The sequence below is a fragment of the Coccinella septempunctata genome, chromosome 6 (genome assembly GCF_907165205.1).
Source record: "Coccinella septempunctata chromosome 6, icCocSept1.1, whole genome shotgun sequence".
Lineage (NCBI taxonomy): Eukaryota > Metazoa > Arthropoda > Insecta > Coleoptera > Coccinellidae > Coccinella > Coccinella septempunctata.
In genome coordinates this window covers 25,824,830-25,851,194 of record NC_058194.1, presented here as the reverse complement: position 1 = coordinate 25,851,194, position 26,365 = coordinate 25,824,830, and the positions used below count along the sequence as shown (strand labels likewise).

At 34.3% G+C, this 26,365-nt stretch overlaps 5 protein-coding genes across 7 annotated transcripts; 2 read left to right on the top strand and 3 right to left on the bottom strand.

Annotated features, from left to right (window-relative positions):
- Positions 1–2,476: 2,476 nt before the first annotated feature.
- LOC123314833 (centrosome-associated zinc finger protein CP190) lies at positions 2,477–7,774 on the bottom strand. Of its 3 annotated transcripts, none has more exons than XM_044900212.1 (10): positions 7,476–7,774; positions 6,486–7,298; positions 5,540–6,169; positions 4,928–5,328; positions 4,568–4,811; positions 4,360–4,514; positions 3,924–4,272; positions 3,670–3,815; positions 3,314–3,614; positions 2,477–3,253 (listed from the first exon to the last, which is right to left on the bottom strand). In XM_044900212.1, exons 2-10 carry the CDS (start codon positions 7,264–7,266, stop codon positions 2,775–2,777), a joined length of 3,486 nt encoding a protein of 1,161 aa, XP_044756147.1. In that variant the 5' UTR covers positions 7,267–7,298; positions 7,476–7,774; the 3' UTR covers positions 2,477–2,774. The 3 variants fall into 3 exon arrangements, with proteins under 3 accessions (XP_044756147.1, XP_044756149.1, XP_044756148.1); XM_044900214.1 differs by having other exon boundaries at positions 7,390–7,481; XM_044900213.1 differs by lacking the exon at positions 7,476–7,774 and adding an exon at positions 7,367–7,471.
- An 806-nt stretch (positions 7,775–8,580) lies between these two features.
- Positions 8,581–14,078, top strand: LOC123314834 (serine protease snake-like). Its single transcript, XM_044900215.1, has 5 exons — positions 8,581–8,818; positions 9,474–9,779; positions 10,235–10,389; positions 11,485–12,006; positions 13,787–14,078. The coding sequence occupies exons 1-5, from the start codon at positions 8,758–8,760 to the stop codon at positions 13,949–13,951; spliced, it is 1,209 nt and encodes a 402-aa protein (XP_044756150.1). The 5' UTR covers positions 8,581–8,757; the 3' UTR covers positions 13,952–14,078.
- A 3,268-nt stretch (positions 14,079–17,346) lies between these two features.
- Positions 17,347–20,788, bottom strand: LOC123315107 (nicotinate phosphoribosyltransferase). The gene is made up of 2 exons (XM_044900679.1): positions 19,052–20,788; positions 17,347–18,629 (listed from the first exon to the last, which is right to left on the bottom strand). The coding sequence occupies exons 1-2, from the start codon at positions 20,621–20,623 to the stop codon at positions 18,615–18,617; spliced, it is 1,587 nt and encodes a 528-aa protein (XP_044756614.1). The 5' UTR covers positions 20,624–20,788; the 3' UTR covers positions 17,347–18,614.
- Positions 20,789–21,067: 279 nt separating this feature from the next.
- On the top strand, positions 21,068–22,547 carry LOC123315030. Its single transcript, XM_044900564.1, has 2 exons — positions 21,068–21,534; positions 21,733–22,547. The coding sequence occupies exons 1-2, from the start codon at positions 21,145–21,147 to the stop codon at positions 22,510–22,512; spliced, it is 1,170 nt and encodes a 389-aa protein (XP_044756499.1). The 5' UTR covers positions 21,068–21,144; the 3' UTR covers positions 22,513–22,547.
- Positions 22,548–22,919: 372 nt separating this feature from the next.
- On the bottom strand, positions 22,920–24,947 carry LOC123314932 (spermine oxidase). Its single transcript, XM_044900399.1, has 3 exons — positions 23,585–24,947; positions 23,378–23,498; positions 22,920–23,256 (listed from the first exon to the last, which is right to left on the bottom strand). The coding sequence occupies exons 1-3, from the start codon at positions 24,877–24,879 to the stop codon at positions 23,068–23,070; spliced, it is 1,605 nt and encodes a 534-aa protein (XP_044756334.1). The 5' UTR covers positions 24,880–24,947; the 3' UTR covers positions 22,920–23,067.
- Positions 24,948–26,365: the final 1,418 nt, after the last annotated feature.

Sequence of the window (26,365 nt, the reverse complement as noted above, 5' to 3'; positions counted from 1 at the left end):
ATCTATTCTCCATATAGGCATTTTGCATCCTGGAGTCAAACACATGTGTTTGACTGATTTTACTGATTTTTTCATTCTGACTGTCCAATTTTCAATCGTTCAATAAGCGAAGTCTGGTTCATGACATTGTTTCAAGAACCACTTTGAATATCGAATAGGACTCGTTTATCTTTGCGCTTTAAATCTGTAGACTTTATCTTCGGATCTAAATGAGCATAGCTCATCAACTCATCTGTACAGTTAAAAAGAAAGGTTCTGGTCCATCCATTCTGATCAACATTTATCGTAGATATAAATACCTCTCGTAGTTAATTAGTCATTTCTCATTACGAACGAACGAAGAAATATGAGAGCAAGTTCACTGGTCACAACTCAGTATCCCCATGCTTTTATTATTAATATCAGGACATAAATCTTGGGCGCGCCGATGTATACTTGATTTACAATGATAATTCGGAATCGGTGATGAGGTTGACGCTTTTCTACTGTTATTTATGACGTAACAGACTATAACACGAAGTAATGTGAGGCAGATAAAAATCGTGTGGGTTTGATGTATCGCCAGATACTATTTCTAATTAGAGGAGAGTGCTCTCTGGCGAAGGCACGACTCACGTTTTTGCGAATCGGTTCATCGGTTCACGTGTCGAGAAAATGAAGCGCTGTGTATCGGTCCATCGGAACGATTAATCGTATTGCTAATGGTTCTGCGCCATTCCTCGGTGTTTATTCGCAGGTTTTTCGAACTAGTTGCGTTTTACTAGTCGAATGGGGAATTTCCTGCTCTATAAACCGATTAGATGGTTATACAAGAACACGTTGGGCAACTGGTTGTTCCCCCTTCCTCAAAAGGATTAGTTTTTTGCCGACTTTTTTGGAGTAAGAGCTCATTTTCATCAGACTTAGACAATAACAGGCCTAACTCCTTTTGTTCGTACAAGTTTTCTTCCATATAACAGATGAAAAATGAAATTTTGTTAATTGATACTTTTTATTTCAATAAAAAAAGACACCGTGTTTCATTTTTCATTAAATTGTAACAATTGTGAATATCTTAACACGTTGACGGACAGTAGAAACAAGTGAAATTCGAAAATTGACAATATATGTTTTTGTAATTTTTAGAAAATTAGAAGTCACATGTCACATAGTGAACTTGAACTTGACGGCTATAGACGCAACTGTCCGTCAACGTGTTAACAAAAATGATCAAGAATTATTCTACGAAGCTTTAGTAGAATTGTAGTAGAATTCCACAGCCACTCGGACAAATACAAAACGATCGAATATCTAACTACCAATCCATAGTTTTCTCGGGAATCTCAGCTCAGGGATCAGTCTAACATCAGATGAAATATGCGTATAATGGGAAGCTGATGAGCTAGACTTCTTGATGAGTCCTACCAGGAAGATAATATGCCCAGAAATTCAATTATTTGTATACATGAATTTAATTTTTCATCAGTATAGTGCTGTTCAAGAAACCATCAGTATTGATTAATAAAATATATCCTGGAAGAACGGTATCAGGATATTTTTGACTGGCCTTCTTGCTCCCTTGATCTTTCTCATAAATATCGAAGAACTAAGGTGAAAATATGGGTGATATCTTGTTTTAACTTTTCGAGAAGCAAAAACACTTTCATTCATTCGCTAAAATATGAAAAATTGTTTTATTTCGAAGGTTAGCTGAGTCATTCAAGTAAAGGAAAAAAATTCCCAGTGTACTTCTAGCCCATGAGTCACAACACCGACCCAATAACTGGTAATGGCGTAAAATAACGGCGCAATAAGTCGCAGTAAAACCAACAATTTGTTCGCGTAAATCGACATGTAAAATAAACCGATAAGCCATGCATTAAACTAGTTAATAGCTACCGCGACCGCTTAGCGGCGCTAGTTCCCCTCAACCGCGGCGGTAATTAGAATGGGTGTGGTCACCTGACCGAACTTCAGTCACCATGATTGATCAGTGGGTACCTATTATTGTGTGACAATAGTCGCCACGTTAATTAATGTCCAAGTTTCGAACTCTGAGAGGGCAATGCGGAACCCAGGGCTGGCTTGGCCACATTCCCGCTAATTCAGCAAGTTACATTTGAAATGTTACGAGAATTCGAAGAGGGAAGTTGTCAAATTTTTGAGGTTGATCAACAAACTTCAAAATTCCATAGCCTCCCAGATGACGAATTTTTTAACTCTGTATCATTCAATGAACTGAGTGGTCGAGTAGGCCATGAAATTTTGAAGGTCGATATTCTGTGATTAACGTCAATGACTTGTTTATGCTGTCAAACTTCAAAATTCCATAGCCCACGAGATTGTAAATTTTTCAACTATCTTCATCTTCATAATTTGATCTTGTTAAAGAAGTTCAATTCGGGATTCGATGGCAGAAATCATCATCTGTCCACTCCTGTGATTAATTGATTTTTCATTTTTTCGAATTTTATTAAGTCATCTTGAAAAAAAAGCCTTTTCAACTGAAGCATATATTGATGTAAATACATAAGTAGATAGAGAAATAAAAAAAATTCCAGGACCGTCCCTTGTAGAACCGGTTTCTGAACTTTCACTGAATATAATAATAAATGAATCAATATGTACAATAGAGTAAATTACCTTCAACAAATCTTAAAATCAGAGAAAAATCTACATAAAATTTTTCCATTCTAACCTTATCGACACCGGTGGGATTTTGACAGTTGATTTTGAGGTTATAAAAATATCAAATCCCAAATTAACATCTCGATATCAAACTTTAAAAGAGTTTTTCACTTTTCTACCTCTTCTTCATCCCAATCGTCCATCAATTTATGGACCGTTTCCTGCGCCCCCTTCTTTATGCACTTCGTTTTATTGTCGGATTGTTGAGAATCCGTATCTTCCCAGTCATCGAGAATTGACATTGTGGTCGATTCTTTGGTGCCTTCGCTCTGCTTGTCTTCCGTATCCTCCTCTTCCACGATTTGTGATGACTGAGTTGATACCACGGTTTCCTGACTGTCGAGTTCTCTTTCGCAGGTAGTTACGCTGCTCTCATTCAATGATTCCCCATCCTGTTTTTCACTAAGGTCTTGTTCCGTTTCGCAGTCCATATCGACGGGGTTATCAGTGGGTGAGTAAGGTTTCTCCTCGTCTTTTTCAAGCGTTGGAGACGCCGGTTTTTCTTCCACAATTTCGGTGTCTTCCACAATTTCCGTGTCCTTCGTACTTCCAACTTTTATTGCATCTTCGTCTGTTGAAGGAATTTCTAGAAAACACATAATAACGATTGAAATTTTTTTGAGAATGACCAGGAAAATAAACTCACCGTTATTTTCTTCCTCGGTGGAATGCTCCCCCTTGCATTCAGCATCTGCATCATCTACTTCCATTGGAAGAGTTTTCTCTCCGTCAGAAGATTGATCCTTTTCAACATCAGCAGATTTCTCAGCTGCTTCTTCTACTTCTTTCTGTTCTTCTTCTTGAACACTTTCAGATATCGATACATCTTCCTCTTTCCTCTCGTCTGTTGGTATTTCTTCTCCTTTACATTCGGAGGTTGAAATTTCTTCTGTAGGTGATGCACATTCTTCTACCAACTGTTCCTCAATTTCCATTGGTGCAGAATCCTAAAAGTTTAAATTACTGTATCAAGGGGTTACAAGGGTAAAAACTAAAAGGTACCTTGGATTCCTCAGCACATACTTCAGCCATTTCTACCAATTTATCACTTTCCTCGGGGTTATTTGAAGGCTGGATTTCTTCACTTGACGTATGTTCTTCCCCTGTGTCATTCAACATTGGAAGATTAGGTGCAGGAACTTGTTCAACTGAAAAAAAAATCGCTAATTTATACTAATGATATGAAAAATTCAGATATGTACTTTTGAACCTATTTCTTTTATCCTGTGACCATAAATGTGTAAAATTGAACTCACCAACAGTCTCTTCTTCTTCTTGCATTTTCCCCATTTCCTCCAACTGAATTTCTGAATTCTCCGTCATTTCCACCTGAGTGCTTGCTTCGCTCATGGTTTCAACTTGCGAGTTCTCTATGAAATGCACAGGCTCCGGAGGATGCTCCAATACCTTAGTTTTCTGATCTGCATAATACGAATCCTGTTTCAACTCTTGTCCTTCTTCGATTTCCCTCTGGATCATTTCTATCGTTTCTATATGACTTTCCGTCGGTGTGCTCATTACTATTTGATTGGCGGACGTTGTTGCGATGGCAGCACCGTTTCTAATCTCTAGCAATCCAGTTTCCGAGTTGACCATCAAGTTACCCTTCAAAAAACAAACAAAAAACGCTCACAGCCATCTCCAACTACATAGAAAAATTCAAAATTGTGCCTTGAATCTTTTAATTTTTACCTGGGAAGTGATAAATTGACCCTGCTGTCCATCTGCTGGATGACTGTAAAGTACTACGATATTAGAGTTTTCCGTGGTGATACCACTATGCCCATCCTTGTAATCTTGATCTGTCAATACCATCACCAGCTCATCATTACTCGGTAGACCTTCAGCTGAAAACATACAATTAACATTCCGAATTTCGCCATTTAATGATAATATTCACCTGTTACATTTCTAGCATCAATTTGAGGCAGAATATATTCAGTTTGATTGTTTACTGTCTGCTGGGGTTGGTTATGAAGGATAAATTGTTGATTTTCATCGAGAACGACAATATCCAGTAGACCCAAGCTTGTAGCTATTGAGGTTGGTACGGAGACATGACTTTTCGTTTGGTCCAATGTTACTGTTTCTGTTGTCGTTTTACTCTTGCTCACAGGTACTGTCACATCACTGATGATATTCACCTAATTTCAAAAGATAAGTCATATGATACAACAGCTTCAAAAAAAAAAGAAAAACAAAACTCTACAACAAAAATGTTGAGAGTACTACAGACAAAATTAAAAGTTTTCACATTTACTTTGTTCTTTTGTGTCTCTGGAACAACATATTCCTCTATGGGCTCTTCTTCTTCAATGGTCTCGTCCAAGATATCACCTTCTTCCAAATCCACCTCATCTAAACTAACTATACCATCCCGTTTGCCTTCCATCTCGTGATTGGATTTAATGTGAGACAATAAACTAATAGGAGACTGTGAAGTTTTTGTACAGTATTGACAATCGTAAACATTCTTCTTTGTTTTGCCCATATGGCCAGTAATTTGCAAGTGGGCAGCTATAGCTTCCGATGAAATGAAAGCTAATTTACAACATGAACATTGCATTTCTGTCTTCTTGTGTTTACTTTTATGAATTTGAAGTACTTCTTGAGACAAAGCCACATAAGGACATTGGGCACAATTAGGAAAGACTTGTCCTCCTATAAATGAAAGAGGCCATTAGAAATGACTAATTAACTGGAAGATCTACCATATCGGTAGATATTTTTCTATTGGTAGACACTTTTACGACAATGCAATTCATCCAATTGAAAAAATTAAACTTCATATGACAGAACCATCCATGACCATCATGAAGAGTTTGCATTTCTGTCAGTTGTCAAAATACCTGTCATGATTAGTTTCACTCACCTGTAGGTTTGATTCCATGCTTGGTGAAAAGATGATAAGCGTGCTGTTCACTTTTAGAAAAAGCAATACCGCAATATTTACAGATCCTGGGATCAAACTTCATATTATGTAAATCAGTCATATGTTTTCTATAAAGGTAGTAAAGCATGAACTCTATAGGTTCGCCATGAGTAGCCGAACATTCCTTACATGTCCACACACTGTCCTTCAAGTTTGTTTTAGCAGGTTCAGACTTGAACACAGGAGTTTTCCTCGGAACTACTTTTGTGGGGGCTTTTTCTATTACAGTCTTTTCGACAGGACTATACGTTTTTGGAGTTTCTTTTTCATTGTGCTTCGACACTATCTTCAGTTTTATATTCTTCTTCTTTTTGACCAAATGGGGATATTTCTTCAGAATTTCCGATACTATTTTAGTTGGATCGAAATTCGCGGAATTTTCATTAGCTATAACGCTAATAGTAGTGTCTTTTTCACTTTCGACTATTTTAATCCTTTTAGGTGATTTATCTAATCCCGACTCTGCCTTTCTTTTCTCGATTCCGTTTCTAGTAGTCTCAGGATTTGACCTTTCATCTAGTTCCATTTCATGAATTGCATCCTTCGAAGCTTGCTTTGAAAGAGGGTCACCTAAATGAAATAGTTATAATGATAATAACCGAAATAAGAACAGTTTTTTTCAATTTGGGCATACCATAGAAACAACTTTTTGCAATATGAGATTTCAATGAATCCATTTAATCTAGAAATTTTTACTATTCTCATAGAGCAAGTCATAATTTTGATTATGAGGAGAATAAGGTTAACTAGAAAATACAGATCAACTCTTAAATATTACAAAGGTTCACAATTAACTGTCAGAATATGATGGTGAATGCTTCTAGGGGAGAGAATCATTTGTCTTCCCTACAAATAAAAATATCATTCGTTTACAAAAAACACTTACTTTTAGTAAGAATAGGCTTCACTTCGTCCTCCCTCAGCAAAGGCTTACTATTGTAAGAGATATCCCCAAAACCTGATATATCCATCATGTTATCTAAACTAGGTAACTCTAAGTCGTCTTCAGGCCATTCGAATCTTGTAGGTTTTGCTTCGTCTAAAGCAAGAGGATCACTATTTCTATTCATTGAATCAGAACGGGATGAAAAGCTAGTGTTGCTGGAACTAGCAGTTAAAGGTTTTTTCTTCCATCCTGATAATTTTCTTGTAGGGAAAGTTGGTGAAATATCAGATACAATAGGTTTGGGCGTAGTTTTTTTCGAATATGAAAACATGTGCAAACCAGATTCTGATTTTGTATCTTTTACTTTTTGTTTAGGGAATTTTTCTGCTTTGTTCAATGATGGACATGGTTTCTGAGCATCTAATAGTTTTGTCAGGACTGATATATGCATGAGGTCAGCAGCTTGACATAGTCTATGGTATATCGATTGCGGATATTCCAGCATTCCTGTGTACATGAAATTGATGATTGGTACCACAACATCAGGTTGCAAAGTCTCAGGCATCAATATCACATTTTCATCAATAAGCCTATCAGATTGCTCTAAGAGTTCAAAATATTCAGTACAGGCATTCAGAACAAGTCTGTGAACTTTCAACTGAACATTTCCTTGAAATTGTAGGGTTAGGTCACAATAATCCGTTTTGTTGAAGAATAATTGCAGACGTTGAAGAAAAAATACTCCCCAGTTATCCACTCGTACTTGCTTGTTTTCTTCCATCGTTTTTGTTTGTTAATAACCGTTACACTATCCTAAAACATATTCAAAATAATCAAGTTGTATACTGAGCGTTCATGATAGATTTGCAAGTAATATTCACTTTGTAAACACACGAATTCTTACTCGTAGCCATTTTACCAGTTGCAATTTGTAGAATGCAAAAGGATAAATATCGTTCGACTTTACGTTTTCAAATATAATAAACTAACCTGTTATATTTATTTTCTAACAAAATATCAGCTCCATCTCTACCATTATTCCACAGACCCGAAAGCGTACGTAGACGCACCATTCATTGATTAACCCGTCTGTGAATTAGTTACTGCTTCATCCTTGTAGGTGGCGATAGTGTATATAAAAGATGGGCGTTTTGAACCTCTAAATTTTTACAAACTCACAATACGGACACCATTAATGAACAATTTATTTCATCTTGGTCAAAAATGTTTCGTCCTAATTATAGTATGAAATTAAGGACGAAATCTCAAATATTTACATTATACTTTATAAGTTCAGTCATGAGCATTGTAAGACGTTCAGCGCACTCTATACCGTAGAATGTGCACTAAAACAGGAGGAACCTCAGTTTAAAATAACACTAATCAACTAAAGTTCCTAAAAAGATGCCAACCAAGAGGTCTTATATCGTTTGGTGCTGAAATTAGTAATTCTCAATTTTCACTAAAGGTGGCCAATTCGGGAACAAAATCAATTCTTTTTCAAAGCTTGAATAAAGGGATGCACTATGGACCTTTTTTTCACTTTTCGCTCCAGAGCTAGATTTACAGAACAATTATAGTTATTGCAGATATTAGCTGGTTGTTTTTTGTTGAATTCATCCTCGGTGAACAAACTTCAGGGGTTCAAGACGCTAAGAGGGTCGAACTTAGCGAAGCGGAATCTTCGTATAATTTCCCACTCCAAACAAAAATTGTCGAATGTTTCAGAAAATAATTTGGTTATCAAGGATGGTTTGATTTACTTGGGACACCTTATATTTCCTGGTCTTCAAAATTTGTTCCTTCAATCATTACGGTGGTCCAAACTATTGTATGTTTTCCTATGAAATGCAATTTCATTTATGCATTTCAGATCTGAAATGAACATCGAACGAATTCTTGATCAATAATTTCTCCAACAATTCTCCCATTTTCTTTTGATCATCTAATCGTTCGCATTCGTTGAACTTGAACTTGTTGAACAACAGTCCAACTCTTCCATAAATTAATAATAAAATGCGAAGTCAGACTATATAAATATCTGCAAGTTATGCAAAACCAGTTTGGGAAAGGAGAACTTGGAAATTTATAAGGCAAATTCTTACAGTAGGTATATAGTGTATATGTATATGTAGATAATGGGGATTTTTATCCACGAGAAAATCTTATCATTGAGGAATCCCCAGTCCATTCCATTTGAATGTCATTTGTATCAAAGCAGTAACTGAATTATAGTGTTTCGTGGGATCAAGTGAAATTAATGTAGGAAAACATGTATTTCGCTGTTGTACTATTCGTTTGCGCTGTTTCTCTTGTGGGTGGTTTGGAAGAAGGTGAGTTATTATATTATACTTCATTTAAGCCGATATATAAGGGGAAAGAATTGAGATATATGATTTTTCACAAACAAAAAATAGACAGTTGCAACAATATTGACACGATGCTATTTTATTTATGTGTTGTTATAACCTCAGCGATCACCCAGAGTAGATAAGAACAAATTGTTGATTTGTTGCGGGCCTGAATCAGTGTTGGGTACAGAAAAATAAATTCGATATGAAAGTGAAGACATATAAGAGTAATGATGGACATATTTTGCATACTTATCAATCTTTATATCAGATTTTGAAACTCTTGTTTGTTGTTTTGAGGTATCTACAAAAATCAACTATTGATGCTTATAATATACTTATATTCAAGAAGGTACTTTATCAGTATATAGGACCAAGATTAAATATGTAAAAGATGCTAAAAGTTAACGCTTTATGTTTATATATTTTGTTATGTTTTTACATGAATATTGCGATATTTGAGTGGGAAAAATATAGTTTTGTTTTCATTTTTTCGATTTCATTTGCAAAATTTTTTTTGATAAGAAGATTGAGCCATAAGAAACTCTACAAACAACATTGAATGACAACTAATATGAGGATTTGCTATGCTGAATTTTTTATTTAACGAATAACTTCAGTTTTTGAATGATTTCAGGCGATTCGTGCATTTTAAACAGCACTGGCCAGCAAGGCATTTGTAAAACGATACTTAGCTGTCCGAGGGCTTTGGAAGAAATCAAGCATCAAAAATTCCCACAAACATGTGGCTTCGCTGGATCTGTACCCAGAGTATGCTGCGTTGATAAGCCACCACCCATCAAAACAACAACTACCACCACAACCCAAAGTACCACCAGTAAAAGAACAACACCACCAACAAAGCCAACTCCACAGATATCTTCGAATGCGAGCTATATTAATCCCTACAAACGGAATACTCCAGGTTATAAGAGTTTTGAGAGTGAGTATAGAATCATTTGAGTGAAAAATTTAAGTACCTAGTAAGTATAGGATTAGGCTAGGTGGGACAAACGTCTGTTGCGAGTACACCTATACTTAAAGATGACTAGATGCTAAAAATACGATGATAATCATGCATGATTATTTATGCATACATACTTATATTCTTTATGGGGACCTCAGGCCAAAAATTGAGCTACTGGTCTTTCCCTGGAATGACTTTTTGAGCGCTCTAGTCTAAAAATATTCGGAATCATTGTTATTAAATAGATGAAATATAAAATGCTCATTTCTGCAATTCCGCAGTTTGAGCCATGCATCAAGGTTTCCTCAGAAATATTATTTCTTTATTGGTGACAATTACTGAACCCATTATCACAAGGACAAGCAGTCGCTTGTTGTTAACTTTGTTCTATTTGATAAACAATTTGTATTATTGTTGTTGTTTTATTTCAGAATGTCTGGAATATTCGAAGCTGGTTTTCACCTATGAGAAACCACCAATTTTGATAATCGACAAAGATGAGATAAAGGAGAACACTTGTGGTTTCAGAGTTGTTCCTCTGATCGTTGGCGGAGAACCTGCAAACCGTCGAGAATTCCCTCATATGGTTAGTATTTCGTTTTATTTTTTCTTTCGGAATACTGAACATATTGGAAATAAGGTGAGAGATTTAGCAGCCATCTATAGGAATTTAAATTTATCTGTATAATATGTAGGAGAGGATCATACATCATTATGTATGACGTGTTGACCTCTATGATAATATAATATTTCATGTGAAAAGCAGAATACGCGGATACTACCAACAACATTCTATTTATTCCATAGGGACTTCCCCGATTTCGAGTGAATTTATTGACTTAGCTGAAGGTACTACTGTTTTGCTCTACTAAGCAGTCTGAATACTGAAATAGCTCCCTTGTGGATTATATTACATGATAATGATAATAAAATATGTTCCTAACCCATATCCATAATTTATTTTCAAAGTGTAACTGCTAAAGTCGGCAAATTATTTAGAGTCGCTCTCATATCCGATATCCCAAAGAATGTCTAATATTCACTCATAATGACCATATCGGGTTGTTTTGAAAGAGAGAACCTTTGGTAATAATTAAAGATATGAAGCAGATGGAGCCATCGTTGAAATAAATTAGGAAATTGGTTATATTAGATTCACGCCAATAGCTAGGTACTGTACCTACTCAATACACAAATGTATTTCAATTATAAAATTTCTTTATGTTAATGCGGATTTGATATGCATGGACAATGAACTCTCATCAGTAGTTATGCAAATGTGTAGTTTCCACCGAAAAATATGAAACATTCAACTTCTGAATACTCACCATAGATATATACCTACACCTAACGAATGGTTTCTAGATATACATTGTATAATGGAGCAGACACAAAATGGGGTAATCCTGCAGGATTACCTCTATATGGAGTGTTTTTTTTTCGATTTGTGAAAATTTTAAGGAAGTTATTGTTAAATATAATTTCATCTTCCTCGAACTAATGCAATCACTGAAAATAGCAAAATGAGAGATATTCAGGTTGAAAGAAATGCTGAAATGCATATGTTTAAATATAAATTCGCGGAAAGTATATGGTTAGATGAGTGGCTGGCGTAAATATCAAAACTCCCTTATCTCCTCACCTGTGGTACCCCCAAGTAAACAATAATTTCATCATTCAGGCTCTTGTAGGATATGGCCCATCGGATGACACTCAGTGGCTTTGCGGCGGAAGTCTGATAAGCGAAAACTACGTTCTGACCGCTGGACATTGCTTGATATCCACAGAATTAGGAAACGCCAGCAGGGTCAGGTTGGGCGTTACAGAAATCCACAATCCCAGTCACAGGCAAGACAGGAAAGTGATAGATCTGATCAGGTATCCGGACTATCTGCCACCTTCCCTCTACAACGATATAGGACTGTTGAAGCTGGAGAAAAACGTAGCCTTCGACATCTACGTAAGACCTGCCTGCTTGCACACTTCTGTTAATCCACTGGGTCAGAAGGCCATCGCTACGGGTTGGGGCAGAACTGACTTTGTGGGATACTCGAGCGATCAATTACTGAAAGTCACCCTTGCCCTGTCAGATCCAGTCGCTTGCTATGATTCCTTCACAAAAATTTCAAAGCTAAGGCTGGAGAGGGGTATTGATGATAAAATTATGGTTTGCGCCGGATCTGTCGGTCAAGATACATGTCAGGTAAGAATTGGTTCACAGTATGTATGTACACACCACCCTCTATAACAATATGATGTAATGGATATAGATATTGTCTTATTTATACAATTTTCCACTTGAAATTTTTGTTCGATAATGTTTGGAAAATTTCAACAAGTCTATTCTTAATCTGAGAGGGAAATTATTTATTTTGTTGCCACCTTTCATGTAAGCTCTTTTATATTAACTTCGAATCGGTAAAAAATACTTCTCAATTGTATTTCCCTCTAACCCATCCAAAAATCATATATAATATTTGGACTTTTAGGGGACCCCATCTGTCAAATATATAACTTTGAGCCTCATCAAGCGCAAGACGAAATTCGAAATTACATTACTTGAAAACAATGAGAGCCTGATTTACGTGATGATGTGTTATAATGAGGTTTTAAGATATTATTTTAGCAATATACAGGGTGTCCCAAAACTAGTAAATCAAACGTCGCACCACGATAGAGTAGATCAAATACTATCGAATGACACCACCATTAGTTGAGCGAAAATGTACCGTTTCTGAAAAAAACTAACCTAAAGTTGCCGATTTTCGAACTATTTTTTCAATCACAAGGCCAATTTGTGATTAAGGATAACGTTTTTTTCCCATATTATCACTCCTACAGAGGGGGTTTATTCTGAGCTTAGAATATAGAATAACAGGAAGGAGCATATTGCTCATTTCAATTTGACCGGAATAGAGGAGAAATATGGCCGACATATATTTCCGTTTCAACAGTGGCGTAGGACAATGAAGTTTCCAAAAAACTAACTTCAACAGTCAGTTGATTCTGATTAATCAAAAAAATTTGGAAAGCACTGACGTAAAGTCAGAAGCTTTTTCACGCTCGTTCAAATTGATAATCAAAGCGGAAATTCACCCCGCCTAACACTGCTTGGCTATATACTTAATGATATTAAGGTCTATGACTTAACATCACCTACGCCCATGGAGTGTTATTGTCATGGGATAACCTTGTTATGTCATGAAATTCAGAAACTCATAATTAATACCTGATATTCAGCTTAAAAAATCACCTACCTATGAATTATTCACGCTAAAATATCCAAAATCCTTATTTCCAGCAAATTTCAAGAATCCCAATTACCAAAATTAAGTTAAAACATCACTTTGTTCATTTGGCCACAGATAACAGAATCATTTGACTTCCAAGTCTGCCACTTTTCAAATCAGAACTTGGAAGACCAATATGGCCGTTTCCGTCGCACAATTCCCGTCACATTTATTCGAAAAAGCTCCTTCCTGATATTCTATGTTCTAAGATTCTGAGTAATAAAAAAAATCATGTAGAAAAAACAATTGTTTTGATTGACATTTACTTAGGTTATCGATTAACTACTTAAAATAATTTCAATTAGGGGAGATAAAACAATAATCTTAGTTCAATATAATTTAAAATCGATATCCTTTTTCACAAACTGGCCTTGTGATTAAGAAAAATAGTTCAAAAATCGTCAACTTTAGGTATTTTAATAAAATTCTGATTATTTTGGAAACGATACATTTTCGTTGGTGTCATTCGATAAAATTTGGTCTACTCTATCGTGGTGTGACGTTTGATTCACTAATTTTGGTACACTCTATATGTAAATCCAATTCCAGTAGTCCTCTGGCAATTCTGAATTCAAATTCAATCGGCAACTTCCATTTGCCGATTACTGTAGAGTGGAATCTTTTGCATAAACACACGACGTTCGATACATTTTTACCAACAATTTGTTTGAATAGAGATTTCATTCCATACAGGGTGATTCTGGAGGACCCCTCCAAATCTACAGCCCCATCGATTGCATGTATGAAGTTATTGGAGTGACCTCCTTTGGAAAAGCTTGTGGCATTGGAAAGAATCCAGGAGTATATACGAGAGTATCTCATTTTGTCGACTGGTTGGAAAAAGTGGCATTTCCATAAAGAAATTGATGGAATGAATGTGTTCGATGAAAACCTACCTAAGACGTAGAATAATTTAATTTTTTCTTTTTATTTTTTACTTAATATTATACGAATGCTTGTTGTTTTAAATAAACTGTTAATACGACATTTCTTCATCTTTCAATTCCATTTAAAACAATAACAATGGCTAACGCATAGCTCCTTCAGTGTAAAATAGTTATTTATGTACCAAGAATGAAAAACTGTCTATTATAGTCAACCCGCAATTAAGTTGAAGCCGTGGCGCAGCCGAGGCTAGCAAGCAGGCGATACAATTTGCCGAGGTCATCAATGACCTATATGGTGTTAATAAAGTAATAACCAAAGATTATAGAGTTAGCCTAACCTAACTCTATAATCTTTGGTAATAACTTATAGAGGAAACTCCCGTGTGGGACTAAAGTAAATAAAGAATTTTTCGGGGAAAGTTTGCTTCTTCAAAAATATCGCCACTTTCGAAATTTTTATAGGTGAAATGGATAATATTATTAATTCGAAAAATAGTTTTTTCATTATATTCGCTAAACCGGATGTGAAATCAACTGGAATTTCCTGTATTTCATTGCGGAAAATTTATCGATCGCATTCCTACAGGAATCCTGAAACGCTTCTAATTGAAATAAATAATTCGTAAGTTCATGTCTCCACTATTCATCAGGGTACAAAAACATTAATTATGAGCCTGATCCACCCAGAATGGCTAGAAATATCGCTATATTCATTAGCGTTATTCACGAATTGGTGCCACCTGTCTTATTTCTCGGTTGGCACGGGCCAGCACCAAAACCGCCCTCCCCATGGGGGTGAGAGAGGGTGAAATGATTCCGCCTTTTATAACACAATTATTACTATCGCTGCGAATTCAGCATGGCATGCATTCAATATCATAGGGAGAGAGAGAAAATTAAAAAAATCTCTTTATAGTTAGTTGTTCGATGGAAGTTCGTTCAATAAGCTGCAGTGGCAGCCTTGAACCTTTCACTCTCCTTTCAGTGAAACTTTGGAAGTTTGACTGCTGCCAAGATTGCTTCGTTTCTTGCAATAAACTCCGTTGCAATTTCCTGAAGACAACGGGATCGATTAAGTTCGTTTCCATTTAAGTTTGATTTATTATCAACATCCATTTGAAATGCACAGAACAAACCTAATTCAGAGGACATTATATAACTCCAACGGAACTTACACTTAACATATGGAATTAGTCCTTCATATCCCATCTACCATACAATGGTGTAAGATATAACATTCTTCACTATTTATATTCAAATTACTTCTTCTATCATACATTCAGCTTATTTGCCATCCCTCCGAATGTACGAACTTTCCTTTCTCTTCTTTCCTCCTGAACTTTCAATTCCCATATCCTTTTGACAGGTCGCTCAAGGTTCATCCTGTGCAGTGTGCTCATGCACTAGCTCAATTACGATTAATTCTTCATAATCTTTAATAATTAGCAAAAAATGTATCATGCTTGTGCTAAAACCCATATATATGGATACCAGGGAATTGAGGTATTGAAGAAAAAAAGGCGATGATCATAGGCATCAAGGTTAACACCTACTGGACCTGAACAATAGAACAATCCTCTGGAGGAATGCTCCTGGACTTGCACAGGCAAAAGGATTAATTCATATAGCGCCTACCCCTACACCTTTACCTACACCAGAAATCTCCTGAAGTTTTCAAGAGATGAGCTTCAGATAATGATATGGGACTGCTGACTGGATACTTTCATTACAAATAACTGCAAGACGAAGTCCCGTCTCCACAGCATCCTGAATTAAAAAATAGCTCATTCCGACAAGCTATTGGTTAGGTTAGTTTATTCTGGTCAAACAATCCGGATAAATAGGTTGCTTCGAAATTTGATTTGACATTTAGCAAAACATTCCTCAAAATCTTCATTGATAATGTTCTGCAGCCTTAAATATACATCTCTTAAGAAGTTAAGATGGTCTTATATGGGGGATAAATACATTTCGGGCACAGTTATAATGTTGTCTGTGATAGAATCCAAAGGTTCGTCAGTAGAAATGATGAAAGAAAATATTTAACCCATATTTTCTTGTGTTACTAGAATTCCATTCGAATTTTGTAATAACTGAAAGCGTTCTATATTCCCTCCTAAATCACACCACCGGTGTACTTCAAGCAAAAAAGGAGCCAAATATTTCGTGGAAAATTTCGTTTCTGACGGCGATTGCATGATAAGCCTTCTAAAACAATCTGAATGTCTCAATAATAAAATATTCCTATAAGACCGATACAAGATCACGTTTATGCAAAGATAATACACGCGCTGTATTCACTCTTCTCTATTTTGTTGATAAACATGAGACTGAGAGGACCCCAGAGGAGCTTTGTGTCTAATCCATATGAATCACTTATAAATCTTTTCTCCTTATTCTATGATATTGTTTACCTATCTTCGGAATTTGTTGTTTGTAATTATAATTAATAATGGTTCGACGGTCAAGTTGTTATTCATCTCATTAAAGTCTGTATAGAACAGAGAAGAATTCCAGTTAAATTCCAATGCATGAATACAAACAACTCCTAATTCCTAGGTGTCGATCCTTGATAATTTATTATTTAGATAAGTTTTAACTGACCTTGTTTACAATAACTATCGAGTACACCTTGTACTAAATTGTTTCAAAATCAAATAATATAATCAGTCTGATAACAAAATGTTTCGGGAATTAAATAAGAAGGATAAATTGTTCCCTTCACTAAGAAAGAAAGAACCATTTCAGTAATAATTTCTGTTGATTCAATACTTTCATAATCAGACTTTGAAATAGAGGCCTTTGGCAGATCTAGCAAATTAGATACTGCAATAAATTTCAGTTTTATTTTCAATAATGCTCCTTTGGGATCGTATTAATCTCAGAAAATTTCATTTCTTTTATGATCCACAAATTCCCAGAAAAAAATCTCATTCAGTTCTCAATATATACTTCTTGTGGACGTACACATAGAGGTATTTAAATTTTTTATAACCTAAACTATATGATTGCTCGAATGAAAGCATTATAAAAAATATTAGACAGACATTTCCTTTCCCATACCCTCAATTAATTTACACCCTACTGACGATTGACGAACACAAACAAAAGAATTGATCAGTATTTTCTCAGTTTCCTAGGTTTTTCTTGAAAATAGTTTGAGTAGGTCAATGACCTACATACACAGTGATAGAACAAATATATTCCTTTAGTAGCGATTGCAAAATCCTGAAACGCTCCTTATCTTTAAAAAGAATGGCATCTTTTTAGCTTAAAGATAAGAAAATAGTATATGAAACATAATATATTCCCGTGGTTTCACTCTTCTCTATGGAGTAGAGAAGAGTGAAGGAATAAAAAAACACATTTGAAGTTTATTTTTTATTTATTATCAGATTGTGCAGTGGAGATACAATTGACATTATCAACAAAAATATTGTAATTTCATTAAACCAGCTTTCCCCACCGAATTAAAACGATCTTAAAGCTAGTATTCAACAAATAGAAAACTATATAAGAATATAAAATCTTTGGTCTTATCTTACAATAATATGAAAAGTTCATTTCATCTTTTCTTAACAATATAGATATTTACATCTTCATTTCACGAAATATTAGTTTATAATAAAGGTATATGAAAACAATAAAACAAATCCTCCACTCATATAGATAAAAATAAAAGAATAAAATGAAATACTTATTTTCCACCACTAATTTTACCTTCAAGAGAGCCACTATCTGGGAAGAAATTTATTTTCCCGCATCAGTGTGGACTAAGGAGTCTTTCGAAAATGAAATGAGTGCTGGAATGTAGGTAGATATAAATCCATGGGTGTAGAAAAAGTATTTAAAATGATTTTTTTATGAAATATAATTACCATGATGATATTCCTTGATTTTTTATGATATTAATGTGCGTCAATAACATGAGATTTCAATTAAAAATCTTCCTTGTAAACCAATAGGATATAATTGAAATTTAACAATTAGTAAGAATTTTTTATGAAACTTTAATAAATACTCAACTAGCATCAATTAATGAATCAAGGTCAATTTTATTCGTTACCTCATTTCGGTTATTATAATTGAGAATTCTATTATTTTTGGAATGTTCATTCCTGACATTATCATCATAAAAATACTTGAGCAGGAAAAAAACTTTCAGTGATTTGAAATTTTTTATAAATTTCTAAATTAATAAGATTGCATTTTCAAACATAAATAGAGAACAAAAAGATATTGTCTTTTTCTTGTACATACAATCAGATCAAATGCAAATTTCTGTCCTCTCTATACAAATAATTAAGTTTGATTCGATATTCTTGAACTCAATCAATATCCGATATTGTAATTTCTGAAGCATTAGGTAGATAAAGATATTTATCAAACAGTAATACATGTTTTTCACAAAGGTTAAAATATTTATATCAAAGTTCACCATTCAGGAACGACTCAAATAATCTAATTGATACCACTATAAATCCTAGAATAACATAAATTCCTGACAGAAAATGAAGCATATGAGCTTCACATTGATAAAACCGTTTTGCCAGTATTGAATCAACTAGTCAGGCAGACATTTATTGAGTAGAAGTAAAATCTGGGTTGTTAACCAAGGCTTCAGAGCAAAAAAATTACATCCAATGGCACTAAAAAATTATAAGTTCATTTCTCATGTTAAGCAATTAATTTCAAATTTATAATCTTTGGATGGAGTAATCTACAAATCTCTTGAATTTTATACAATTTATTTAAGAATTGAATCATTTTGATTGGGAAATAAATGCAAAAAGAGTGATAGATTTGCAAGCAATTTTCATTCAAAAACTACACTCCTTCCAACCTTCTTTCAATATTCTAATTGAAGCCTTAACGACAAACATTGCCAATCACTGAACATACAGTTAAGTATGTTCTCAGCAACTTGATAAGTTTAATACCTTTATTTTCTCCAATATTTGCCCATTGTGAATATCATATCACTATGAGTAATTCTATTTCAGGATAGTTCCCCTATAGGTGCATTTTCAAGCCACAACTCATGTAAAAAAGTATAAAGATTATCACTTACAGCTACTTTATAAGGAGTGGGATTCAAGCTGCGTTTGATATCAGACCTCAGAATTTTCAAGGAACTTTTCACCCTCTCACGGATTTCTTGCATATTAGGTAGTTTTTGACAAATTTTTCCCTTGCTCCAATACAATTTAAGAAGTTTTTCAACTCTGATAGGAGTGACATAGGCCCTTTTGGATTCTTGGAAGGGATGTCTACAAAGAACACGATGATTTTCTTCAGGAGGATCTTCAACAGTTCTTTGGAGGATATCGATAAGGGCAAAACCTTCTCCTCCATACAGACGAAAGGTTTCTTTCCTTCCTGGTATTGTCACTTTTTCAACATCATGACTCAGTTTAATACGAGGCTGTCCATCGATTTCTACCATTTTGAAAACACCACCTAATGCAGGTTGTTTCTGGCAAGTCACTAAATGCGTACCAATACCGAATGCATCAATGCTGTGTCCTTGTTCATTGAGACTCAAAATAGTCTCTTCATTTATATCGTTTGAAGCCATAATCAGCAATTTCTCAAATGATGGTATTTTGAAATTATCAGCAATCCTTTTGAAACATGATCTTGCAATATTCGATAAATATGCCAGATCGCCACTGTCCAATCTAATTCCAATTGGAGAGTAACCAAAATCAATCAGAGCCAAAGCAACAGCACAAAAATTGAAAAGACCACTCTTCACAACATCATAAGTATCCACAAGTGCCATGAAACCATCAGGAAAAGCAATTGCAAAAGAAATAAATGCAGCTAGTTCTCCATCATTTGCTTGGCTTGTTGGTATTTGGAAGAATGCCATCAATTTTTCTCTCCATCTCATAGCATGTTGGAGAAATTCTTTTTTTTCACCTCCTGACTTAGGCTTCAATTGAGTTATATCAACTTCTGGCAAACAGCAGAATGATGTTACATAAGAATGAGCATGGGTTCCTTTAACTGGAATGTTGTAGAGTTTTCCTGCTAAAACATTGCTGGTACCATCAAAACCACCAATATATGCATACTTTGATGCAGATAAGCCACCATCTGGGCCTTGAGCTCTCCTAAGACCAAATTCGTACAGTTTCAAGTTACCAGCAGCCAATCGAAATCTTGCAGCATTTGTTGACATTAGAGATGCATAGTTGACAAGGTTCAATAATGTTGTTTCCAGAATTTGTACAATAATTAGAGGCCCCTCAACCCTCAGCAAAGGTTCTTTTGGAAATACAACAGTTCCTTCAGGTACAGCATATAAGGTTACTTCTTCTACGGTAAGACCTTGAAGATATTGGAAAAACTCATCTTCTGTCGATAGTGGTAGAATTGTTCTTAAGTATTCTATATCACTATCAGAATAGTGGAACTTCTTCAGGAATTTCAAACATTCTTCAAGGCCAGCAAATATTGTAAACTCACCATGGAATGGATTTTTTCGAAAGTAAAGATCAAATACTGCTGTGGCATTTCTCTTTCCAGATTTCCAATAGGCATATGCCATCGTAATTTGATACAAATCGGTAAGAAGAGGCTGAACAATTCCATTTTGTCCTCCTTCGATATAATCATTTTCTCTGGAGCTATTCATGATTTATGCCAAATTTTATCGGTAGCTTTACTGGAGCGTACCCCACTTGCACTAACAGCACTATCAACAATGAATCAAGTATTCGATAATCCTGCCTTTTAAACATTTTAAAGGCACGAAAATCAGGTCCAAACTACTGTATTTCCCCTACACAATACCGCAATTTTCACAGACTACAGTAAATCAAACCAAAGAGGATTGACAGTATTTATAACTAATAATACCGTGAGTAAATTTATACTGTATTTAATTCAATTGTAGATGAAAGAATAATAGCTACACACTGAAATTTGTCCGAGTAACAAATAACTGAATCAATTGAATTAACGATCAAACAAAAATATCAACTAAAATTCGAATAATCCAAAATTCTTTACTGCTCCACGGTATAATTATATCGTTGGATTGGCCGATCCATCCCTGCTGTTATTTTTCGTTCTGTCAAAAGATTAACCTAAAATTCAAAACATAACCTTAGAAACCTAGAAGATCGCTAAGAATAAAAATAAACATTGCTTGAAATGTTCCTGGGAAATACATTTCTTAAAAATATATGTGCTTCTTGCATGCAAGTTCCATTTGCTAGAGTATCGAATAAAGTTGTCCCTGGTATTCGACGAAGACTTAAAATTGCAGAGGGCACTGAAGAAACTGATTTAGATGATCTTGATTACGAGGCAAATTTTGAGTCCTTTGGTCATTCCCACAAACAGCATAGAAAAGAGTTGAACGAATTGAAGGAGAAATTGCAATGCGATATTGTAAAACAAAAATATTTCAAAGCTAAATATCCAAATTTCTTAACGTGGCATGACAAAGAACAAATAAGGCAACTACATAGGAAAGATCCCGAGGAATGGAATTATATGACATTGTCTGAAGGATTTCCAGCTCTTCCTGAAATAATTAAAGTAAAAGGAAAATTATTCATTTTCTAAGTATTTGTAACGAGTTATTGCCTAACACCTTTCAGTTTACATTATTGGGACTTTAAAATTCAAAATGAATTTTTCTTATTTAGTTTAGAAACACTAAGAGTTGTTGCAATAAATATTGAAACATATATGTATTAATATATGAATAACTCACCATGCTGTTCTCATTTTCAGAAAGTCATCAAATCTAATTGGAAAATAGAGAATGTTGAAAGAATGAAGAAACATGATGAATCAGTTATGGAGAATTGGAGGAAATTGAAAAATAATGAGTTTGAAGATTTGCCTGATGAGTTAGTTTCACATTTGAAGAAATTTTCTAACAGAAAGATTAATCATCACACTTATGACAATGTAGAAGACTATTCGAAGATTGAATACAAACCTAAACTAACTTGCACAGAATTTTCAGAAATAATAACTAGCTATGAAGAATTAACTAGAAAGGACGAAAGTCCCACAGCAATCGAGGGTAAAATTAGTAATACAAAAGGAAATGTCCCTGATTTCAAGAAAAAAATTTCTCAACCCAATAAGATGAAGGATAGAATAAGAATGGAATCATCTATTGAAGAAGATACATTTTTCACAGAACCAATCAAAAATAAACAACCAATGACTTTAGGTACCTTAAGAAACAAATTGCAAAATGATTTAGAAAAAGGCGGAAATGTAACATCGGAAGATGTGCAAATAATTGAAATGGATAGGGAACTTGTTGAGAAAGCACCAGAATCTGAGTCTTCAGTTGATCAGTTGGACTATACCAAATACAATACTGGTAAATTAATGAAGATAGATGAAAAGAAACCAAAGGATTATGACCATTTGGTATATCCAGAAAAAATAAAAATTCCCAAAAAAATTCTGAAAAAAGGTCACACTTACAAACTTAATGATTGTTTTTATGATAGTGATGGTACATTTTTGTATAGAGTACCAGGCTTATTATAAGATTATTCAATAAACAAAAGATCTTGTGCTTTTTATATTATTCCCTATGTCTCTTCAATTATAGATCTAGTTTTATTTCATGCAAATTATTGAATATAGTATGACTAGCTCCAGTTTGGGTTGATGGTACAGAATAGTAATTGATTGGGAATTAAAATGTCCTCAATCAAGAATATTCCATTTTTCCAATTCAAATCAGTTTTAGAATTATTTGATAACTTTTTCAAGGGTATTGTAGTCTGAATTTAGAGTTTTATTTTTTTTGTCTACTTTCTGAGGAACAAAAAAATTAAAAAGACAAAGCAGAAGTTGTACCTCAAATCTACATTTGTTTTTTCAAATTCTCAGCATAAAGATTACATTTTGGCGTCTTTCAAGTGTAGGTTATTTTTGAATAAAACAGTTGATACTCATTAAAGATTTAATGAAAGCCCAACATAGATGAAATTTCAAAAAAATCTCATTTATTTACAATAATAAAATTTCTTAAAACTTTTTATCGTTGACTAGAAAATTAATAAAGATAATACTTCTATAAAACAAGCAATATAGCTGCTATTCTAAACAAATTCCCTGAATCCAGGAACTCAAGTCTGTAGTTTCTTCGTCACAATCTACAGTTAGTTCTCGGGGAATGTCAGAAGAAAGGATAGCTTGGGATGCTGTTCTTCCTGTCAAATAAGCACCATGTACTGTTGAGTAGAAATTGGTATGTGTGTGTTCGCCAGCAAATAGTACAAGAGGCTGAAAAAAATGAGTAATTTGTATTTCTTACACCCTCATTGACTAGAATTATGAAAGCTGACTTTTCATTTGCAAATCATTAAGTAAAAAATCTGTAAATAAATACTTTCAAGGAACTCACCTTCGTTTCAGTTTCATCAGCATAAAGTGGTTGTGCTAGTAATTCTATATCAACTTGAGAAGCTCCTACAGCAATGGCAGTATAAGAACCTCTTGTATATTGTTGACTGGCCCAGCTTGTGCTAAATGAAATTGAAGTTAATATTTTGGTTGAATCAATGGAAATCATCAACAAAAGCAAATATATTGATGCCAATTCAGTACTTACCATACACAATTTTTAGGTTTTGGAATGAATGGATCATTCAAAAATTTCCTTAGTATATCTGTACAAACATTAATTATAATATCATTAGATAAAGTTTCCATATACTCTGCTTCTTTTCCGGAAACCCATCCTAATAGCAAAGTCTCTGAGATCTTGGAAAATGAATAAATTTTTTTGTACCAAGTTTTACTTATATCCTGTTTCGTACAATTTGTTTGATCATCTGGTTCCCACAATAATAAAACTTCTGTTATATTCGGATTCAAAAATGGCCTATCATATTCTAATAAGATTTTATCCACCACACCAAATAATAAACGGTCGATAGCTTCTAATTTAAAGTCAGGTAACTGTGGTTGAAATAATGTTTTTGCTTTATGCTTAAGCACTCCCAAAGGTATGGTACATATAACATGGTCACCATAAAATTTTTTATTATTACTAGTAGTCACTTCTACATTTGTCATGAATTCCAAATTTTTTTCAGAATTGTCCAGCTTCTCTGAGTCATCCACTACGGTTTTATCAGAATCATCGGACTCATTTCCATTACTGCTTGAATTCCATTTTATTGAATTAACCGGGTGATTCAAAAGAATATTTTCTGAAGGAATATCATCAGAAAAAGGTTTCAATATTGAACTGTAACCTTCTGGTAATACGATGTTTCCTCCTTGCAGTTCTTCATAGGTTCCTAATTCTAATAAATCTATTTCGTTCATATCATCACAACCAGAAATACAAGTTTCTCTTTTGAGTAAACATTCAAATATAAGCTCTCTCAAATGCCTCTCATCTTTATCCTTAATTTTGTCAAGGTAAATACTGACCTCTAATCTTATGTGCTGCCCAACACTATCAATTCCATCGGGAGGAAGGTATTCCGATAAAAAATATTCTTCACACCTCTTTAAAAAACACAGGTATGCTTCATAAACTTCACGAAGAACTTGAAATGGCACTTGCTTGCCCTTTTCTGTTGAAGCCACTAACTTGTGAGGTTTCGGAATTTGCATTATATCAACAAGTCCATAATGCATTGCAAGTTCGTATATTGGATTGCCCAAAACTCCATGTATCCAGTTGGCTCCGAGTTCAACTTTTTCATTTCCCATACGTATTTGAATAATTCTACCACCTATCCTATTTCTTGCTTCCAATAATATGAAATCTTTTATACCATTTTTGGTTAAATGGTATGCTGCTGAGAGACCAGCAATACCTGCTCCAATTATAATGACTTTATATTTGTTTTTATTCACCTTTTCCTTTGAAGATTCTTCATTGTTTTCCATTTCTACACACCACTATTTTTCGCTTTAAAGATCCATAATAACCTATAAAACGGCGAACTTCAAAATATGTCAAAAAAGACGAATACCATACCATAGAAGTTGAAAACAATGTTCTTTTTTCTAAGCTTAGTCTTCAGCTTTCTGCGGGAACCGGTAGGATGGGGATATGGACGGACAGAATATAGTAAATTAGCTTTCTTCCTCAGTTATGAACAGATCTTGTCTTGACCAACAAAAGATCTATTCATTTTGAACAGAAAAGTTGCAATTTAATAAAAAAGCTCAACTACCCACCCCCGAGTTATTGGGAATGCATAACAAACTCCTCTCAATTAATAATGAAAAAATTCGCAATTCAAAATGAAAATTGACCTGTTCGAGCATTTTTGTAGAACATACAAGGTCTCTAGAAATTATTGTAAAATCGTAGCGTGCTTAGAATTTTTTTCGCTATAGGTACATATATAAGTACAACATTTTTCGACGCCCACTGCTATGTTACAATCATCTTCGTTAAGAAGGAATACCGAAAATTTACATTTTGTACGTTGATTTTTACTCACTCTGTACATTATGCATCGAAACATTAATCATTATGTCGAAATTACGCATCTATTTTTTTTTTACAGGATTATATATTGTGATGGCCAGATACAAATAACAGTGTAAACAATTACTTCCCCTTATTTACTCTAACTACAAATGGAAATGAACCTGTACTTATATGGAAAAATGATGAATATTTCGATATCTGAATATTTTAATAACACCTAAACGTCTACCTGTATATCTACCTTAAATTCGAAATTTTCCCTGATCTTCATCATCAAACAGAAAATCAGATAATGATGCAACATCATTTACACGTTAGAAAGAAGATAATAAGTTGTTTTATTTTATTTCTCACTTTTTTAAGCACAGTCAGTACTTCTTATGATTTAGAGACTGTTCGTGTATGTGAGTATTTTATAATTATGTATTCAGCACGTTTTAAATGCAGAGATCTCTACCAAAACGCAGAATATCCTTTTTTCTTTCGATTATTAAACTTTTTTTTCTGTATATAGGAATATGTGTACCTATATTTGCTAAATTTATTTCACTATTTCCCTGAGATTTCACATAATTTATGCTGATTTTAGCATTCTTTTTTCGAAATTCTTGTTATATATTCTGGGAGAACCTACAAAGATGATAGAAAGTATAAATTTTCAGTATATGTGTTTGATGTTGTAAATGACGTCTCAGAAAGGTCTATGCAGGCAACAGTGCAATTTTTCAACAATAATCCTGAGTTTGGCATTGATGTAAATATAACTGCAGTCACTGCGAAGGGTTTCATTGATGAAGGAATCATTCCAACATGTGAGTCTTGTAAAAAATTCAGTAGTACCAATATGAATTCTGAACGACAAAATTGATGGGAGGTATTAAAATTTTTGTTTTGTTAATTTGATTGGCTGAAAGGCTTTCGCATAAACCTCGA

Coding starts and splice junctions, on each gene's coding strand:
- LOC123314833 (XM_044900212.1), bottom strand. CDS start 7,266: ATGGAAGAAAACAAGCAAGTACGAGTGGATAACTGGGGAGTATTTTTT. Junction 3,816..3,923: donor AGAAGAAGAAGAGACTGTTG/GTGAGTTCAATT, acceptor TTTTTTTTTCAG/TTGAACAAGTTCCTGCACCT. Junction 3,615..3,669: donor TATGTGCTGAGGAATCCAAG/GTACCTTTTAGT, acceptor TTAAACTTTTAG/GATTCTGCACCAATGGAAAT.
- LOC123314932 (XM_044900399.1), bottom strand. CDS start 24,879: ATGGAAAACAATGAAGAATCTTCAAAGGAAAAGGTGAATAAAAACAAA. Junction 23,499..23,584: donor AAACCTAAAAATTGTGTATG/GTAAGTACTGAA, acceptor AATTTCATTTAG/CACAAGCTGGGCCAGTCAAC. Junction 23,257..23,377: donor CTGATGAAACTGAAACGAAG/GTGAGTTCCTTG, acceptor CATTTTTTTCAG/CCTCTTGTACTATTTGCTGG.
- LOC123315107 (XM_044900679.1), bottom strand. CDS start 20,623: ATGAATAGCTCCAGAGAAAATGATTATATCGAAGGAGGACAAAATGGA.
- LOC123314834 (XM_044900215.1), top strand. CDS start 8,758: ATGTATTTCGCTGTTGTACTATTCGTTTGCGCTGTTTCTCTTGTGGGT. Junction 8,819..9,473: donor TGTGGGTGGTTTGGAAGAAG/GTGAGTTATTAT, acceptor GAATGATTTCAG/GCGATTCGTGCATTTTAAAC. Junction 12,007..13,786: donor TCGGTCAAGATACATGTCAG/GTAAGAATTGGT, acceptor CATTCCATACAG/GGTGATTCTGGAGGACCCCT.
- LOC123315030 (XM_044900564.1), top strand. CDS start 21,145: ATGTTCCTGGGAAATACATTTCTTAAAAATATATGTGCTTCTTGCATG. Junction 21,535..21,732: donor CTCTTCCTGAAATAATTAAA/GTAAAAGGAAAA, acceptor TCTCATTTTCAG/AAAGTCATCAAATCTAATTG.